Below are 20485 nucleotides of genomic sequence, written 5' to 3'. Positions count from 1 at the left end.
CAAACTTATTTCTGTGATATAGGGCACGATACCCTCCTTGATCAGGGGGTGTAACCAGGATTTTTTTCTTTTATTATCTTTTGTGTGATTTTGAGAGTTTTAAACATTTGTGATGATTTCTCAGAAAATAATTGTGTATTTAAGTTGGTGCCGATTCAAATAAAAATCGAGTAAATTTAAATGTGGTTTCTGTTGGGCCATGGTGCTCTCCGACTGCCATTCCACAGTTCTATATATTATATATATACAGTATATAAATATATCATTTTTGACAGTTTGCTGACTTTTAACATATGTATATGAGACTAAGTAATTTCTTGAGAATAAATAATGTTTTTTGACACTTAAACAAAATAAAAAAAACATTCTGTTAAAAAACACCGACAAGGTGTTGAGCTTACTTCAACCTGTCTTGGTCTTGGTCATTACTGGAAATCTTGATCAATCCCAGACTTTTGTAGGGTGGATATGAAAAACTAAAGCACTGAGCTTTATGAAGATATACACAATGCACATAATGGTTATTAAATAGACACTGTGGGAGGCATATTCTGTTGTTCTATTTTCCTCTTGACTTGTCATCAGAGTTTCATTTTACTGAAACAAAAAGCCACATACAATCCCCTACAATCTCTGGTCCCCTTCAGATCGATCACAAAATGCAGGTTTATCCTCTCACTGTGTCTGTCTAACAGCAGCATTACAGACCACGGCTGTCATCCTGACAAGCATGAAATAGCAGACTAGTGTAAACCCATCGTCGGTGTGTCATTAACCTACAGCAGCAGGCAGCAGAGCCACCTTGCCAACAGACAGAAATAACATTCACTGACTGCAAACTTGTGACACATGTAGCACCTAATGGTGATGTATTTGTCCTGAATGGAAACATTAGTCTTGATTCCTGCATCATCTCAAACTATTCTAAATTGATGGAGCACCAGCTGTTCTGTCTATGACTGTGTAGCTGCCCCCATAATGTTTACTCCGTGTGTGTGTGTGTGTGTGTGTGTGCGTGTGTGCGCCAGCTAATCAAAAACACAGTGGCATGCCAAGTATATACTTCTCAAACAGGATTAGAAAAAAAATAGCTTTGCTGCTTTGAAAGTAATAGTATTAGCATAACTTTATATTTTATTTCTTTGGCGTCATGTTTGATAAATGTTGCTGTAATTTCTCATCTCACAGACACTCACCATTATCTTTAATAAAAATGACTTTTTACACCTTAAAGTCCTCTGCACAATACTTTTTTTTTCAAAGCATACAATGAGTACGCAACAAGAAACTCAACCAAGTCCAGTTGACCTGTTTTTAGCACTTGGACATACAATTAGTATTATACTATTCCATATGTATGACTCATATATATATATATATATAGCACACACTATTTTTAGTCATATTCATATCGTATAACCATCCTGCCTATATACTAACGGCCTATATATGCATTTTTACATCTATTTCAACATGATTCACAACTACAGTATACATCTTCGTGCATCATCCTGTGCCACTGCACTTTACCAAATATTTCTTTCCAAATATTTCAATCTGTAGTAAAAGGTGTATATTATGTTCATTGTCTCAGCATTTTTAGTTTAATTTTCTATATTTATCTTTTCTTTTCTTAAATGTTATGAATACTCACCGTCCATGTGACCTGCACTGACGTGGAGCTGAGGACCACAGGGTTATGCATGCTGACCAGCACGTCCCCCAACTCCTTCTGCACGCGGCGGTGGTCCACTCCCTGTGCTGTAGGACTAATGTCTGGGAGAGAGGAAGAAGAGGAAGAGCACTTAGAGTGGAACAGTGATACTCGCCACTTAGAATCCATTACAATACATAGGCCACTTATATCTCTACCTTGTGTTCGGACAGGTTCAGACATGGGGCTGGGGTCTCCGAGCCCTTGAGCATTGACTGCCCTGATGATGAACAGGTAGACGGTGTTGGGTCTCAGGTCCTTAACTGTGTACTCAGTGGTCTTCACATGGTCGGCCACTGTCTGCCAGCTGTTACTCACTGACTGACTGCAGAGAGAACCAATCAAATCAGTTGAGGAGAATCTTTTTATTACTATAGAAGAAACTATTCATTGATGGGGCAACAATGCACGACTGGGACCGGGAGAAACATTTCCTGCTTAGACTACGCTTTTATTTCCTAAAAACATGTTTCACTCAAATAACAGTAGATATGTAAAAGACAACCCATCAGGAGTTTTTTTTCTTGAAACTGTCCTGGCTTCGTTGTGTGCCCACAGAAACCCCCACATATGTTACTGCCATGAGAGTTCGGGGTCACTGAACGTAGCCCGAGGCCATAGGTCACAGACTTACCCAAAGGCCTCAATGACATAGGAGGACACCGGGGATCCCGACTCTGGCCCCGGTTCCCATGACAACGAGATACTGCTCTTGGTAACATCGGTGACCTCTGGCTTGGAGGGCGGCCCTGGGAGGGCAGTTGCATTGTGAGACATGAAGTCTAGGAGGTCGGTGGAGTCTGACAAAGGAAGAGAGACAAAATGAATACCTGCGAAAAGCAAAGGATACTGGGATACAGAAAACAGTGATAATTATTTATATGGGTTTTAATATTGAAGCAGACCTCTGACATCCAAGAAGGCGCTCCATGATGTTTCTCCACTGGAGCTGGTGGCAACACAGGTGTACAACCCGGAGTCAGCCAGCTACGGAACACAGATTACAACATTATTTTTAATAATTAACAAACACTTACAATAGTTTGCAGCTTCCAACTTTAATAAAGGAAATAGAGCTGACTGGAAGACAGTTAAATCAAAGAGGTGAGACCCTTTTCTGTGAAACTGGCCCCTAAAGAGTTTCTCTGCTCATTTAAATAATACAAATAACTTAGGCCGGCGTTCAGGCTGTGCTGCGTTGCCGTGTTCCGCTAAATCCAATAACCCTTTAAAACTCCCAGGCGGTTCCTACAAGCTCTTACGTCAGTCTGGGCTCCTGAAGGTGCTTCACAGCTCGTAGTACAGTAAAAAAGCATTAACCTTCCACTGGCCTGCATTTGGATCGAGAAACACCCGAGAGTGGATGGAGAGGAAATTTTAACACCAGCCAATGAAAAAAGAAAAAAAAGAAAAAGCAGAGCTACGGTAAGAGCTTACATTAATTTTCTTAATTGATTTCCTCCAATAATAGTCGTCCTCCTTTCCCAGAGCCATCAACATTATCATCATCAGTGCTGACACAGGAAAGAAGAGAGATGACTCTTCTATTTCACATTGGCAGAAGCCTCGGGAGTCCCTGACAACTACGCCATCCCTCCGGAGAGAGAGAGTGACATCGAGAGAGCACTCTGACACTGTGAGAGGACACTATATATTGCACTTCCTCCATTATATTACCCCCTGTAGACTGCGCTCACTGCTCCCCGTCCTTGAGTCCAGACTAAATAGCACACTTTAACGACTTACAAAAATCAATACACACTATTCATCTTTTAAAAGCTACCTGACTGCTCTTGTCCATTTGAATTTCATACGACTGATAGCAGCCGGCAGATGACAAGAGATTGAATATTTCCTCCAGTAGAAAACAATAGACTTGTGTGTCTGTGTTTGTATCCATGTGTGGACAATAAATGTGAATCATCTTTTATGGCTGTTTTTATTGACAGTGCAATGAAAGCTGGGTAATCAAAGTAATGCAACACAGTTAAAGAATTAGGAGTCCTTCCCGCTTAGTGGTGAACTTAGAATTTTTTCTAAATTAGGGGCCAATTCTGTGTCTAACCTCAGTGCACAAATCCTGATTCAGTAAGGGGCATCATAGATTTGAACTGGGGCCATTGCCCCCCCCCCAGCCGATGCCCTTGGATCCACCCCTGTTACATGGCACTGTGCACATGTATGAGTTGTAGGTTAGTAGAAAGTGAATTGTGTGCACAGTATGATTATTTGCAGACATATATTTTCATGATTTTCAATTGAGATGGTGCAAAGCATTTGGATTAAAGAATTCTCTCTGAGACTAATTAACAATTCTTTGTTCTTATTAATTAATCCCGGGTCCTGATAAAAATCACCATCAAGTGGTGGCGTAGGAAAGAGGAAGGGAATCTTGGTCAAATATTATGTTCATCAGTGGGATGCTTGTTATCGTACAGTTAAATCAGATAGCAACCAAAAACATTTCAGTGTTGGTTGGTCTTATTCTGGGGCTTTCGGCTACAATTTGCGATTGTTAATAATGAGAGTGTTCTCGCCAACCGCCACTCCAGTTAATTGCTGAGATCTGAGAACACAGCTGCTTGTTAGAGTCAGATAATCATACATTTTAAAGTCATCGGGTTTGTGTGCAACCTGGATGTTCATTAACTGCAATGGTACCATGTTCCCGGACCTCAGCAGTTAAAATGCAAGCTCGGGAAAGTAAGAGCTGGAATTATCCTTTAATGGTTGGCCATTACAAAGCTGCATGCTGACTCCTCTCAAGCTCAACTCTCTGAATCCAGTGTAACTCACCCTGGTGCTCTGGATCTGGAGGCTCCCATGGTCGAGCAGTGAGAACCGCGGGTCCTTTCCCAGCAGGCTGGCCCCGTTCTTCCGCCAGGACACCGTGGGCTCGGGCTCCCCGGACGCCTGACACCTGAGCAGGGTCACGCCTCCCAGCGCCTGCGTTTGGTTGGACGGGCCCTGCCGGATGATGGGTGGTGGGCGGTCCTTCAGGGCTAAGGATAATAATCAAGGAACGGGTGTCTGAATGAATTCCACTCGCAGGGTAATTTCGATGTCATTGTGTTGGCACTAAAAAAAAAGCGAGGAAGGGAAACGAACGTGACCTTAACGCAAGGTGTTAATTTGTGATTTCGCTCGTTGCATTAGTGATTGCAGGCCCAGTATGTTACGGCTCAATCTGACGGATGTGTTGTGAGAGGAAGTGTTTTGTGAGCCTTTCCCACAGTAGGACAGTGCGCTCGTGGCACCGCATCACACCTTTGAGCTTTAATTACTAGGTGAGGATTAACGACGCTTCACCCATAGTGCTAATTACCGTACCATCCTCCTAACACCTCTCAACACATCCATGCCCGTCCTCGCTCTTTCTGCTCTGACTCATGGCTTCACCACCTCCTTCTTGGCATCGCCCCCAACCGATACACAGAACTAAACTCGGAATTAACATGCCAAGCACAGCAACAATACACCTCCTTTAAAGCTTTTAAAAGCATGTTATATCATCCAGAAAACAGCCTATGCTCTCTGGAACAGTAATTTCTCCACTGTTGAATCTCTCTCGGCCTTGTAACTAACCCCCACCCCCACGCTTTTAATTTCCTCACTGCTGCTCTCCAGCTTTATCAGTTCGGGCTCCTTTCACGCAAGTGTTTAGAGCTGGTCCCCCCCCCCCGTCTTATCTTTCATCACAACGAGTAACACAACAAGTCCTGGACAATAGGAGACAAATCAGGTACAACAAGGTGCAGCGCAGAGTACAGTAAGAGGAACCGAGTGTCATGTGCCATTTTTATAGAGGCTGAATTGTTTGCATTCATGAGGCGTTGAAAACATGGACTTCGGCACTCAGTAGAATACATACCTCCACCAAGGGCCGACAGTCCCCTAATGAGACCACAGTGAATTAACTAGATCTGAGTTTTTGGGGATCTGCACCATATTAGACATTACTCATAAATGTTAGTCCCTTAAACATGCCTGGTTTTTGTTCACAAACATCCATGAGAAATGAACAACAATGTTGAAAAACTTCCTCTCATTATGTTAAAGAAAATGTATATATATAAAAAGAAAATCCTGTCTACACCAAAATTGAATGGGCTCTTCCCTGACTCATACCGCACCCTTCCACCAAGGCTTGCGTTAGTTCATCCAGTAGTTTTTGCATCATTCTGCTAACAAACTAGAAGGGCACTCTGAGAGCGCATACCTCTGCCAAAGCCGATGCCCTATCTCGCAATGTTATTCAGATTCACTCTAAAATTGTATGGATTCTTTCCTGGCCTATGGGTACGTCTGTGACCTACGTCCTCGGGCTACGTTCAGTGACCTCGAACTCTCATGGCAGTAACATATGTGGGGGTTTCTGTGGGCATTCAATTCAGCCAGGACCGTTTCAATATTAAAAAACATCGGGATGGGTTGTCTTTTACGCTTCTACTCGTAATTAGAGTGAAAAATGTTTTGGAGAAATAAAAGCATTGTCTAAGCAGGAAATGTTTCCCCCGGTCCCAGTGGTGCTTGTTAGCAGCACGGCCCACCATTGTAGCCCCCTCAATGAATAGTTTCTTCTATAGTCCCACCCTTTCACGGAATTGAATGCAATTCGGTTCTGTAGTTTTTGCGTAAACCTGCTGACGAACACACAAAAAAATGCTTATGAAAAAATAACCACCTTGGCGGCGATATAAAAATATATTTTTTTATATTAGCCTCTATACTGACTGATATACTGTGTAGCAGAGCATTTTCAGAAAATCATTACATCTACTGTACAGCAAGCTACCCGTATCCCAAGTGATCCCGGAGCCCACAGCAGCATTATATTGCTGTTCCTGATTTAGCCGTAGTCCAATAAAAAGATAATCATAAACTCATTCCTTTAGTGGCAAGGTAATAAAAAAAATGGTGTTCACCACTTTCAGGCAGAATGCTTACTCGCTGTTCATGTTTTATTGTTAAAACATGTAATAGGTAATTTAACATAATCAGAGCATAAATTTCTATAAATCCCATAACAATACTGCACAAAGCTGGAGTTGAAAGGTAACTCTCAGGGTTCAGGCTCGTGCTCTTTGATCGAGCACCACAGCAGCGGCCACTATTAGCCTCCGGGCATCCTCAGTGTCTGTAGGAATCTGTCAGACAGGTTCAAGTTCACCCAGAGTCGAGCTAGTGTCAAATACTCACCCCCTATGTAAGGCTTGAAATATGGCCTCAGAAAAATGTGTAGCTTGCCCCTGCTTGGAGAGCGGTGGCTGTGGGTAATCTTGCATTCACTGCGGTTACAATGGAGTGGAACAATGACCCAGTTTCGCATCCACAGAAAATTGTCAGACCACTTCTGTGGCATCTCAACTGTCTGTGTCTGTATGCTCAGCAGGCTGCAAACAACTTTCAGTGAAAAAAATAATGGCTGAATACGGCGCCTTTGTTTCTGTCCTCACACACAACCTCCCTCTGCTTGCCAACTGGAGTAAATGTAACCACGAGGGTGTATGGCAGTTCTTACACTGGCTGGAAGAACTGAACTCACTGAAGTCGGGCACACACTGTGCGACGTTAGAAATGTTGTTAAATTCCAGCTCACACTCTACGAGTAAATCGCCTGAGATGTGAAGCCCGAGCTCAGGATTTATGTGCTGACACTGGACACGACCTGGCTGCTCACGTTGTACTCTGCACCAGCTCCTCCGGAACAGCTCAGGACTCGTGTCTTTGTCGAAGAAGAAGAAGTCGAAGTTTGCTTGCTAACGCTGCCAACTACATGAGGAAAACGTTGCCTCGATCATATGCGTCATTCTCTGTTTTGAAACATCCTAAAAAGAGAAGGCAAACTACATTTGATTCTACTTTGTTGTATATTCACTAGCTACTGTACTGTAAGAACCCTTATATATCTTTCTTTTTCTTACTTGCTGTCCAATTGCTTCGAACCATAAACTCCTTCGATTGTGTTTTGCCTTTTTGCACAGATGCTGTGAGATAAAAAAAAAAGGTGAGGAGTTTGAGGAATCGAATGGAGTACTGAAGACGACCAAAATTTCTGAAATGCCACAAAGTCACCTGATTGTCCGACTGGCGATCGGGTGCATCTGATCGCTCCCCGCACCCCCCCTGTGCACTGCACGACAAATGACTCACTGTCAACAAAATTGAAATTCAGTCCAACTCTGAAATCAGCGTAATAGCAGGCTTGAATCGCACAGTGAAAGTTTGGCTGGATTCTGCACAAAGACAACTATAGAAAATGCAGCAAGCCCCTTTATTTCACCTCTAACTGGATTATTTATAAACCTGTCTGTCACACGCCAGCGTGAAGCACTAATCCAAATCGAAACCATCAGTGGAGAAGCCTCTTGGACAACCAGATGGAAAGTGATGATCTTCCACTCTTCAGTAACACCAAACTGTCGGAGCTTCGAAAAACTCCGTCCATCTTTGTTCAGCCATGAATCAAAAGGTATGCGTCCCATCCATTGTGCTCTGCAGCAAACATTTGGATATTGATCCATCTCTTCTGAGCGACAGAACAGGAGCGATTTCCTCTCCAAAAAACACTTCAACAGATGTTAATTTAATAATGTGTGGAAGGACACGCCAAGAAACAAATGGAGAGAAGGGCATAAACAGCTCCCAGCTGGCAGCGGCTCAGCACTTAATGCCGACGTTAAAGCTTTGTCAAAAAAAAAGGAAAAAAAGCACAAAAGCGTCTCTCCATCAAGGAGACAGTTTTATTTCACACAGTTTCAGTCTTTTAGTCGAGCCGCTCACATTTACCACAGCGAGGTGATGATGAAAAGGAGGACTGTGGGTGACTGGCTTTTAGAACGTACAGATGCATCTTCACCTTTATGTGTGTGGGCAGACAAACAGCCGGTGATATACTGGTATTCAATGTTTTATTAGGTCTGGTTGATGCTGAAAGCCTGTGTGGGTAAGTTTCATCTCATTCTAAAGCCCAGTATGCACCACAATAAAAAGGCATCCAATACAGAATAACATTGACAAGGTTTTTTAAATTATAATGCATCTTGTTATGGCTGACCCAGTTAGTACTGCCTTAAAGCTGAATGTTGGGTGGTTGGCACTTTTAAGGGGCTTTCAGTTCCATCTCCTCTATAAATCAAATTAGTTTGAAAAGGCTGAGTTTATACTTTATATCAGAGAAGCAGTGGTGTCTCTGTCATCTACTTATTTAGCTATTGGAAATCCCTCTGGATGATATCGTTGGGGGAAAGATAACGGCTCCATTCCGGTGAAATGACCTGTTTATTGAGCCATGCAATCATGCAAAAGTGTTTTGAGCGTTCACCAATACTGTGCATGTGCTTTGCCTCCCTGATGCACAATGTACCTCACAGGGTGTGGAACAATAGAATAAAAGTAGAAAATGTTTAAAAGTAATTTTTATTAGCAAATGTTAGTTTTTTGGGTGTGTGTGTATATTTGTGTGTGTGTGTGTTTGGCCAGTCTTACCGTCTGCTACCTCAAGCTGAGCCTTGGCCATGATGCTGCCTGCCACAGTGAGGGCCTGGCAGATATAGTACCCGGCATCAGAGCGTTGCACAGATGAAATGGTCAGCTCACCGCTCACAGACACAGAAACTCGGCTGTCTCCCTGTGTCGGCTGGTTGGGAAACAGAAGGTCCTGCAGGGAGTGGAAGTGGGAAAGTAACTTGAGTATTATGGGATTCATTTGAGAAGAATTGAAGAACCTCTCTTATAGTTAGGGTTGGGTAGTGTTTGGGGTTTTTGCAAAACAATTCCGGTGCCTAAACGGTGCCAGAACTGATCAACGATAAGAACAGGTTTTTTAATTGCAAAGGAGAATTGATATTTAACATATCAACTTAAATATACCATTATAAATAATTGCAAAACTTGTTACACAATTACATAACAAATATAATAATATAATATACACTGAACATTTTTTTTTCCTTATCATTTTAATTATTATATTGAAACTAATATAAAAATGAAAATATAAAATAAATAAAGCCTTATCCAAGTAGAATAATAAAAAATGAAATAACAGTCATCAATTGTCTCCCCACCGGTTTTCAGTACCCAACCCTTCCTATGTTCGTTAGAAAGTTGTACTTTTTATGTACTTTTTCTATTTGTGAGAAATGCTTTTCTATTGTTCATGATTATCTTAGTGAAAAAAGATTTAATCGTCGTGAAAATTGTCGCAAAGGGGAACGACTGCGCTGATTGAATTTTAACTTTACAACATGACTGACTGTTTAATTTAAGACAAGCCTTCATTTAACTTCCATGTTCTCACAATTATGTACAATTCAGTTAGAAAAGTGGGTCAGCATCTCTTTCCCACTAGGCCTGAATGGCAGTTTACCCCCCGAGTGACGATCCTGCCGCGATAACCCGCAGTCATGGTCATGAAATAGAGGCATCATCTCTCTGCACCTCGAGCACACAAACTGATGGGCAGCAAAGGACATTAGCCTGCTTTCATTATGTCTAATGACTCTAATGCAGCACATGACATTGTTGCATGCTAAGTGATTTGGCTGGTCAGACTGGTGCAGATTGATAGTAAATGACCACCTCATCTGTACGTGGAGCAGAATCGTACTCTGCTGTCCCCGGGGGTTTGATACTTTAAGTCCGATGATTGGACATTTTTTACATATTTTATTTTTGATGCAGTTGCAGAATTTGTGGCTGTACAGGGAGGAATAATTCATTCCCCAGCATGCACACATCCTTACAGACACGCAAACAAGTAAATCTTTTAAAAGCTGTTTTCAAACACAAACTGCAGGAAATGTCTGCACAGTAGGGTCCAGACTTTCTACGGAGGTCAGACGCATTCTCAACAGCACAGATATCTCCGGAGCATTCAGCTGAGGGGTGGCGCAGCACGCAGGAGATAGGACTTAACGTTTAAAATCTGCCACGGAGATCACATTGGCGACGCCTTATCACCAAAAGCTCTCTTGACGTCTTCATCAATGTCCTCTTTAAGTGTGGCACTGCTCTTTTATCCTGAGAAATTAGCATATTTGTTTTTCCTCTTTCATTTTTGCATCTGTCACGTGTTAGAAATGTCATCAACATGCCCACTCACTCATGGATAATTGTGGACGATCTTACTGTGTTCTCACGTCTAACCCTATTATCCAGGGTTTTTACTAGAGGGCTGGCAGGGGAATGCTGGAGCCTCTCACGCTGACATTTGCGTTCTCGCATACAGCCCCTCCGGAGATTCCCCGGAGTTCAGTGCATGTCTGAAAGCAGCTTGAATCAGTATCCTCACCTGGCTGCCCTCTCGCTGCCAGAAGACAGTGGGCTGAGGTTTGCCCCTGGTCTCGCAGGGAAAGGTAGCTGTGCGTCCTTGAGCCACGATCTGGTCCCGGGGTCGCACCACAAACTGGGGCGCCTCTGAGGTTAAAGGTAAAACAGACAACAACACAATAGCAGCATATTTGCACAGAGATGTCTGCATACATGAAGACAGTTTGGACTGAAGGTCTAGCTGCAGGCTAAAAGGTTCATGCATTAGGACTTTCTTATTGCTTTAAAAGCTATTTCCTAATTATGCCAATCTCACAAGCCATTCATCCAGCTGCCAGAACATCAGATTGAATGATACCGGCTGATTAGCAGGGCGACTTGATGTCCTTCTGAATTCAAATTTGTCCACTGAGGTGCATCATCCATATCTGGACGCCCATTTGGGAAAAGAAAAAGTGAGGTGGTCAATCCACTGCTTCTAGAGACGACTGCCGGGGGGAATTCAGGGGTTTAAGAGTAACTTCGTAGATATGCATGTCCAATATTAGTCCGATGAATGTGTTTGTGGAATGCCACAACAGTGCATGCATACTGCAAGTGTGTTTGTGACCAAAAACTGAAAGCAACGCATGCATACAATGGCATCAGCTCTTACTTACCGACGGGGCGAGCTGGTGACACAACAATGGTGTGGGTGAGATAAACACACGACACAGAGAGAAGGACAGCAGAGGAGTAGAATAGAGGGACAGAAGAAAAAAAAACGAATGAAAATCAGAAATGGATGAGGTGGGAGTTGGGTTTTCATCCATGAAGTTAGAGGAAGAGGAGAAGGGTAAAGCTCAGTCACCGAAGAGAGGTGATGGCATGGGCCTGAAGGAAATGGCACCTTGGCAACAGTCGGGGGGGTGGGAGGGAAACTGATGCCGAAAACCACTGAACAGATTTATCAGCAACACTTAACTTATGTCATGATAACAACACATTCACAAAGTAAACTGATTTCTTTATGGGGTCCCTGACTTTTCGTGTGGGCTGCGCCTGGTGCGTGTGGACCTTGTGGCAGCTGCGTCTCTAATCTGATGTGTGCCTGCTGCGGAGCTGCTACGTGAGGTTTCTAATACGACTACGGTATTCCCTCAAATAAAAGTAGCTTTTACTTTGAAACAAGGGAGTGATGCCACTAAACATTCAAAAATGAGGTAAAGATACATTTTCCATGTCTATTTTGCGGCAAACTTGGTGAAATAAAGAGGAAACCCCAACTCTTTAGAAGAGCTGGCGTCTGGCTCACGTGGCCTGTTTGGCAGCTCTAGCCTTATAACATGCATCCAGTGCAGCCCAGTGATGGATTAAAGATTTATTTATTTCAAAATTCTCATCACTATCATCTGACTGTCTAGCATCTCTCAACATCAGCTCAATATATCCAATTAAATACCTGACAACATGTTGCAAACTCTGCAACCATCACAGCACTATCACCTAATGAGATGCATAAATAAAAGTCTATTTTTTTTCTTCTATCATTGATCATTTATTGGGGGAAAAAAATCAGATTTTTATCTATATTTTTAATATTGTCCTTACAGAAGCTTGTTTTGTATCAGTGATCAGTGTTTACTGACTCATACTTAACATTTATTATAATACATTACCTAATTATAAGCACAACTGGCTTTATCTAATGGTTTTCACTCAAAAATATCTATGTATCACAAATCTTAAACATTACCATGGAGCTTTTCAAGGTGTACGACTGTTCATGCAAGAATGAAAGCAAGAAGAATAAAACTCTTATTATGATAACGACGGAATGAACAGTTAATGTCATGAGATCTATAATGTTCAGTATGTATGATGATGTATGATGGACCTACTCAAGGGGTTCACAATTGGTTCCAATTTTGATTGTTACTCAAGTTTTCACACTCGTCGGTTATAACGACGACATAAAGAGCAGGAAGCAGAAGGGGAGCAATTTTTATATTTTCTACAAAATCAAATATGAAATAGCTTCCTCCCATTGATACAGTGTAAATATGGAGCGAGTGGGCTGGATGGAGAATAAGACCCCCAGGAGAGGTCATAACAGTTCACTTAAAACAGGTTGGATTGTTCATATCTGGAGCCTGGCTGGAGACCTGGAGCAATCAACTACATCAGCTCCAGTTATATGAAAAGAGAAGCCGTGGCCGGGCCCAGCCTTTCAGCAGGGGGGCAATAACGCTCGTAAAGTGGGCAATAAAGGGCTGATTGTCCTGCGGCCTGCTTTGGGAGATACAAAATATATCAAGGTTGGGTTATGAGCTTTAGTCCACAAGCGGGTTACCCACCTCTGATGGTCAGGTAGGCAGAGGCCTCCACTTTACCCACGCGGTTCTCCGCAAGACAGATGAAGGTGCCCTGATCGCTGACTGACGCCTTTTTGATCCGCAGCAGGAAGTCCTCTTTTTCGTATCTGATGTCATACCTGATGACGGAGAGAGCAGCATCGTGTCAAGCGACACCACAGGTTGGTTGCACATTCTTTTTAAGATATTCATATTTTTAATACAATAAATAAGTCAATAACCACTGAAATTAAATCAAGGCTGTGACAACTTGTGGAGTGTTTGTTGTGTCATTTTTGATATAATAAAGGCAGACTTTCTAAGACAATTAAGACTCTCTGCTGCACACACTTGGCTACAGAGGCAGAAGAAAGGGGGAGCAATTATTCCAAGATGAAGGCAAAGCAAAATGAAAGGTGCTTTCAGCTGGAACCCTGACTGTTCCACTATTTCAATATTTATAAAGATGCGCCACCGACTGTGGTGTGGGCTGTGCTATCCTATATGTGTGTGTGTGTGTGTGTGTGTGTGTGTGTGTGTGCGTGGGAGAGAGCGAGCCGAGGAGAGAGGGAGACAGAGGGAGAGGGAGAGGGAGAGATAGACAAACAGTCTGAGAGTAAGGGTGTGGCACAGTCTGACAAACTGAATTTGATGAATGAGCCGAGCAGCAAGATATGACTTATTCATAGAGATGCTCCATGCATCGGTGTGCGTCCACCAGCGCAGCACGCTGTAGTGCAGCGGCGGCACAGTTAAGAGCGGGCAGAAACATCTCAGCTTCCAGAGTTTAGATAAGCGCCTCCGAGGGGCTGCGGAGGGAACGAGCACGGGAGCGAGGAGTCGGGCTCTCCCTCTCTGGGGTCCCTTTTGAGTGTGAGAGATCCTGTGAAATTGTCTAGCCAGCCATACTGATGCAGAGATGGGGGAGAAGTCAGGCAGAGAAATGGCACAAGGGGTGAGAAAAAGTCACATCTGAAATAGATGTTCCAAGGGGTGTGGGCAGAATATCGATGGGGGCTGCGAGGTCCGTCCAGAGTCTGGTGAGGACTCCATTCACGGCACATCCCTGACCCAGATACAGACTTCCCCAGGAGGCCCACGGGTTTAGGAGAAGAATGAAAGGAGTGGAAGGAGGGAAGTGAGGCGAGGCAGGTCTGAAAGTAGGACATGTGTCTGGAGTCAAGGGGCACTGAGGTAGAGGGCACAACGCAGGTAGAGGCAGACAGACCGGTGGACAGACAGACAGGCTGTTGTCAGCAGTCATGGCTTGTAACAGGTGTGAGTTAAACGTGTGTCGTCTCTCTCTGATGACTCATCAAGTTCTGAGCATCACAGGTATTTTATCTGTTACATTGACACACTTTAGGTATGTCGTCTATTTGACAGCAATTTGAATAGAAATTGAAATATTTCCAATTTCCATATCAAGTGTCCATCAACCAAACCCAGTCCAGAGTGAAGTTCTCACATGAGAGGGACAACTTGCGGGTACGTGCACAACTGCAAAAAGTGCTTCAAACAGCTATACAATGCCGCGAAGGAGCTAAACACCAAGTTAGATATCTTACGTTAACATGAGATCAAAAGATTGTTGGTTCATTATAAAATTGTGGCACGACAAATAACAATATGGCGGGCCACCACAGACTAGGTCATTTATGAGAAACACTGCTGTAACATGGTGAGATAGGGCTTTAGCCTAGGAGGAGGTACGTGCTCTCAGTTTGTTTGTCTGTTGTGTAGCAGGATAACCCAAAAAGTACTGGACAGACTACCATCAAACATGGTGGACAGAAGCGTTATGTGGCAGGAAAGAATCCATTAAACTTTGGTATGGATCCAGGAATGTTTTTTCACTTTCTTTAACATTGTTCTTTCTTTTCAACATTTCCGTTGATTTCTCAGGTAATAATTCATGGATCTTGATGAGGAAAAATCGGGCAAGTTTAGGGAGCTGATATTTATGAGTGAGATTCAAATAAAAATCTGGATCTAGTGAATTTAAATGTGGTTTCATTAGGGGACTGTTGGGCCCCGGCGGAGGTACAAGTTATACCTCTTAATCAGATTTCCCCAAATCAGATATTAAACACCTAGTGCATGCATACATTCATTAGCATAATACATTTTTGTGTGTGATTACATTTTCAAAGTTTTATCATTAAATTAATGTAAAAAAATCACTCAATATAGTTGTTAAAGCAGTACATTATGAGTTGAATGCATTTATATGAGTTTTAGATTTAATACATCAAATAGTAGAACTCTCTATATGCCACTAATCCTTGTAGGTCTGTTATAGTATTATATATCAAACGCTTCTGCTCCGTGTCCATCCTTGGATCTTTCAGTGCCTCAGAGCTCTCCTTCAACATTTGTCATTTATCACATTCACTGCTTCATGATGCACACAGAAGCATACAGACACAGGGCGCTACACACACATTCACAAACGTCCCTCACCTGCCACGGGGAATATCCGCATCCTCCTTTTTCCAGCGCAGCGTAGGCGGAGGGTCAGCGTGGACCTGACACCTGAACTCCACGCTCTCATCCACCAAGACCACCTGGTTCACAGGTCGTTGCACAAACACGGGTCTTTCTGGATGTGGGGAGGAGACATATACTTTTGACAAAGTGGTAAATACTGTATGCGCTCGTAGGTACCAAATAAACTGGTCATTTTCTGTTGCTTTTTGACTTCGTCTTACCAAACACTGAGAGCTGAGCTTTTTCACTCTCTCTCTCTCCGACCATGTTGGCCGCCACACACACGTAAATGCCTGCATCGCTCTTCTTGGTGTTGGAGATGGTCAGCTTGCCTCCACGTACCTGATGAAAACATTAGATAAGATGAGATAACATGCATTAATCCTCCGTAGAGGAAATTCACAAGGAAGCAGCAGTGCAAGAGGAAAATGTAGCATCAATAAAAATAGAAATTTGTGAAGTCAGATTCAACCAGTTCAATACAGAGTCCTGCACCTGGTAACCGCTGGTAGTTGTGTTACCAGAAAAATAATATATTTATATAAGATTTCGCTACATGCATGGGTAAAAGTGAACTTACATAAAGCCTACGTCAGCCGCAGGATTTATTTTACTGTGAAAGAACTTCAACACCACTTCACTCCCACTCAAATAACTGTCACTACCAACAGAGAACAAGCTAGTCCATCAAAATGGATCACATTCTCATTCTCAGTGGCTTTGCTGCTTGTAAAACTTGCTAACACACAACTCAACCACCAAAACAGGGCAAGGAGGGCATTTGATGTGTGACTGTGTATGTAGCATGTGTGTTTTATCACTGGTTAAGGGTCCAGTCACAGGACATTTGTTAACAGGTCTGGGCGGGTCCGTATTTACTTGGAGATAATTGCGGGTAATGGGTCAGGTCTGGTGCGGAGCTTTGCGGGTACAGGCTTGCAATTATAAACCTGTGCAGGTCTCATTCAATATTAAGTATTTTACACTGTAAAAGTGAATCAATGATTATGTGTAAAAGGCAGAAGGGGGACCCCTGGAGAGTGACCCACCGTGATCCTGTCGTCCTTGAGGTCGAGACGAGCCTTATCTTTCCTCCAGAAGGTGTTGGGCTCAGGGTGCCCGCGCGGGGACTGACACTCGAGGCTGGCGGTCTCCCCGGCCGCCACCACGGCGTCCTGCGGGTTCTGTCTGAAGTCATCGCGTAACACTAAGAGACAAAAAGAAAAAGAAAAAAAACACTGACTGTTACAATACTTCATTCACTTAATGAGTTTGAATTGTCTTCTAGGTTCAGATGTTCCATTATTTGAACCAGAGAGCTGCTTCATGACTGAGCTGTCATGGTCCGCCTGACATCTGCCACCTTCTTCTAATGTAGGAGTGTAAAAGATAACTCTTGAAGCAGACAGGACCCTCAGCTCTCTGTCTGTCCGTCTTTAATAATACAGTTTTCTACCTGAGGCTATAGGTGCAGGCTTCTGCTTTCATCTCAGCAGATAAATGTGAGAGTGTGTAAGGCCAGGTGCGATTAACAGAACAAGGTACACTGTGAGAGACGTCTCGAAAGAGGAGCGAGACGCAGAAGAATGTCAAAACTATAGAGGCAACAGAAATAAAGAGGTCAAGAAGCAAAAGTGAACGATCCAGCATTAAACATTAAAACAGCACTAAATTTGTAAAGCCCCTCCAGTGGCTTCTTTCAGGCTACAACCCACAATGTGAGGGTGTTGAACTGAACAAATAACCTACTGACACTGCACATACCTCCAAAACACACATTACAACACCAGGGCTTCTCGTATAAAACCTCACACAGGTGACAGCAAAGCACATGATGGGCCAAGTGGACCAATGGACCTGAGGAACCTGCTAAAGAAAACTAGTCCAAGATGGGACAGGATCATCCTCTGGGGAATATGATCCAGCAAATGCAATAAGGTTTCTGAAGTATTAGGAAATAAGTATTGGTCAGTAGTTTAAGTTAAAAATTGACAAATGACATATGAAGGAATCAGATTCCCAAATGACCAATGCCAAGTGCACTGCTATAGATTCTGAGCACAGTATTTTGTGGCAAGGCAAGTTTATTTATATAGCACATTACGGACACAACGGCAATTCAAAGTGCTTTACATGAACATAAAAGACACATAACACATAGAAAAAATATAAAGAGAGGAAACAAAACAAACAAATACAAAAGGCTCGAATATCAGTTCCACATTGTTGTTGATGGTTGTATTTTCTCTTTACAAAAGTGTAAAGAGAAAACATCGGCATAAGTATGACCTGCCTAAATGTTTTTAGGCCCCAGTATGTAATATTTAAATATGTTCAAGACTTTCAAAGGACTAAAACTCAGATTATTGAATTTTAGTCCTATTAAATTTAGACTTTTGAAGACACTGAAACCCTGATTAGAAGCCAAGCATACAGATATCAGATATGATTGTGCTACAGGGGTATTTAAAATGCATCAAAATCATTAAAAAGAATATTATGAATAAAATACAATATATGAGAGTGTTAACTATGTATGTGAAGAGTTTTACATGTAATCCCTGCTACAGTGAATACTGTAACATTTTATTAGTAAAGGTCAGAACTGAACCAGACTAATTCATCATTGTATTTTCTTCTAAACGCATAATATGCTGAGGTCGACTTCATCGTGTCGAAGGCTGCACCGTTCCCTCTGTGAGTACAAGGCTGATTCTCACCAATGTGTTGTGAAGTTCAATAAAATCACTTTTATTTTGAATTATAAAAGTATCGCAGTTTGGCTGAAAGACTATTTGAGACCAAATAAAAGCTGCAGTTTGTTGACAGGCCTGTACTTTATAGCAGATACAGGGTTAGACCTTGGTCCGTTGAAAAGAGATGGCACCACTGCGAGTAAAGATTAAAAAAAAACAGATGGAGGACGCATCAGTGACCAGGGAAAGTGAATGAATCAAACTCGGCTTTATGAAACTTTATGAAATGACGGGGGAACAGGTGCAAGGTCTCATTCAGTACCAAGGGTAGAACAGTTTCAGCAGCACGTCTCACTGAGAGGCTCCTTTTAAGAAGACAATTGTGTCACTATGGGGACAAATATAAAGCTAAAATCCTCCATACTTTTCCTGACATGAATCTTTAACAACTACACAATATAATATAAAAAAAAAAACAGGCAGAATTATTGACACTGGACAGAATGCAGATAAAAATGTAATGAACACATTTATTAGCGTTTAGCTCTTTTTCCTGTCGGACATTTTGAAAACGGCGCAGTGGGAGAAGCACAGGTGTTAATAATGACCTTAATTAGTGGGGGCCTGAAGTGAACAGAGGCCTCGTTAAAGTTAGCACTAACACCTGTGCTTTTCGGTGTGACGTCTCAAAATGTCGGCCGTGAAAATCACGGTAGCTGCTGCGTCTCCATTCAGGGGCCGCGTCCTTCTGTCGGCTGCAATTGAAGAGCGATGGCGTCACAGCAGCGACTAGACTGTCCCAATTTGAAGGCTCCGAAAAATGCAAGCAACAAATGTGTCCTTCCATCGGGTGGATCCTTCCCGGTCCGACATATCCCAGGATTCATTGCGCTTCAGTGTTTTTTTCAAAGAGGTAATGGCGGCAAGAAGCGCCGCGAAAACGGCAGGAGAATTTATTTTTAAATGCAAGTACTCAACCGAACAGCTAACGGTACATGGCTAAAAAAAATAATGATTGCGACATTTTTAATCAACTAAAGAACATTTTCCTATGTAGCTTTGTTGCTAGGCGACGGGTGTAACAGGGGAACATACTCTCATCTCTCAGCCACCTTTGCATGAGCGTATTGCTCTGTTAGCGACCACTGGTTGTACACTACTTATTATCATGTACTGTGGAATTCATTAGTCCACTATATGGCGTGTGGACATTTTCACTGAACATGCGGACAGCACTACAAAATGGCCAGCTCACTGGTGGGCAGACTGTGGCTCAGGAGGGTGAGCGGGTCGTCCACTAATTAGGAAGTCAGTGGTTTGATCCCTGGCTCCTCCGGTTTGCATGCCAAAATGTCCCCGTGGGCAAAATGTGGACAAGACTCTGAACCTTAAAATGCCTCTGATGACTGTGCCGGCAGTGTTTGACTGATATAAAATGCTCAGTGGAAGTGCGGTATATATATATATATATGTGTTTGAATGGGTGAATGACTTGTACTGTGAAGCGCTTTGAGTGGTCAATAGGACGAGAAAAAGCGCTACATAAATACAGTCCATTTACTCTTGGGGACTATTTCTGTATTCTTCCAGCGGTGGACAAACATTTCAATTCATCCATGGCAGGGGTGTCTGTGCTTGATTTTGTGCTTTCAAACGAACGAGAACATCAAGTGCCGCATATGAAAGCCAGACTTTTTGAACACAAAAGGGTTCTTCTTCAAGACTTCCCACTCCTGTCGTAACTGTTATTCCAAATATCAACTCAAAGGCGGGTGCTTTGTGCAGCTACAGGAACGACTGTGCTGTAAGCCATCACTGGAATTATGGTTGAAGACAAAGAGATCAAGATTTGGATCCTGCGATGAGTTGTGGCTGCTTTGCATTAATAGCTTGTGACATGTTGTTTTTGTGAAGAGCCTCACTGTAGGGCAGGTTTAAATAATAAAGCGTACTTTGTGACAGACATCATGACTGTGGAA

General features: G+C 42.7%; 1 protein-coding gene across 3 annotated transcripts in view; it reads right to left on the bottom strand.

The window, feature by feature from the left end:
* Nucleotides 1–20485, bottom strand: part of LOC118122680 (roundabout homolog 2) — a 91644-nt gene that overhangs the window by 24570 nt on the left and 46589 nt on the right. For 2 of the 3 annotated variants that reach the window (XM_035179557.2, XM_035179556.2), the window contains exons 3-14: nt 16860–17017; nt 16032–16152; nt 15784–15922; nt 13324–13460; nt 11647–11658; nt 11010–11134; nt 9203–9374; nt 4511–4716; nt 2620–2701; nt 2349–2514; nt 1873–2039; nt 1655–1776 (exon numbers count right to left, since the gene is read on the bottom strand). In XM_035179557.2, the coding sequence (XP_035035448.2) occupies nt 1655–1776; nt 1873–2039; nt 2349–2514; nt 2620–2701; nt 4511–4716; nt 9203–9374; nt 11010–11134; nt 11647–11658; nt 13324–13460; nt 15784–15922; nt 16032–16152; nt 16860–17017 (1607 nt within the window). The remainder of the gene's footprint in view (nt 1–1654; nt 1777–1872; nt 2040–2348; nt 2515–2619; nt 2702–4510; nt 4717–9202; nt 9375–11009; nt 11135–11646; nt 11659–13323; nt 13461–15783; nt 15923–16031; nt 16153–16859; nt 17018–20485) is intronic. The other variant, XM_047343682.1, reaches the window with a different exon arrangement.

This window comes from Hippoglossus stenolepis, chromosome 15, assembly GCF_022539355.2.
Source record: "Hippoglossus stenolepis isolate QCI-W04-F060 chromosome 15, HSTE1.2, whole genome shotgun sequence".
NCBI classification, from domain to species: Eukaryota; Metazoa; Chordata; class Actinopteri; order Pleuronectiformes; family Pleuronectidae; genus Hippoglossus; species Hippoglossus stenolepis.
The sequence above is the reverse complement of the archived record's forward strand: the minus strand, read 5'-3'. Positions and strand labels throughout refer to the sequence as shown.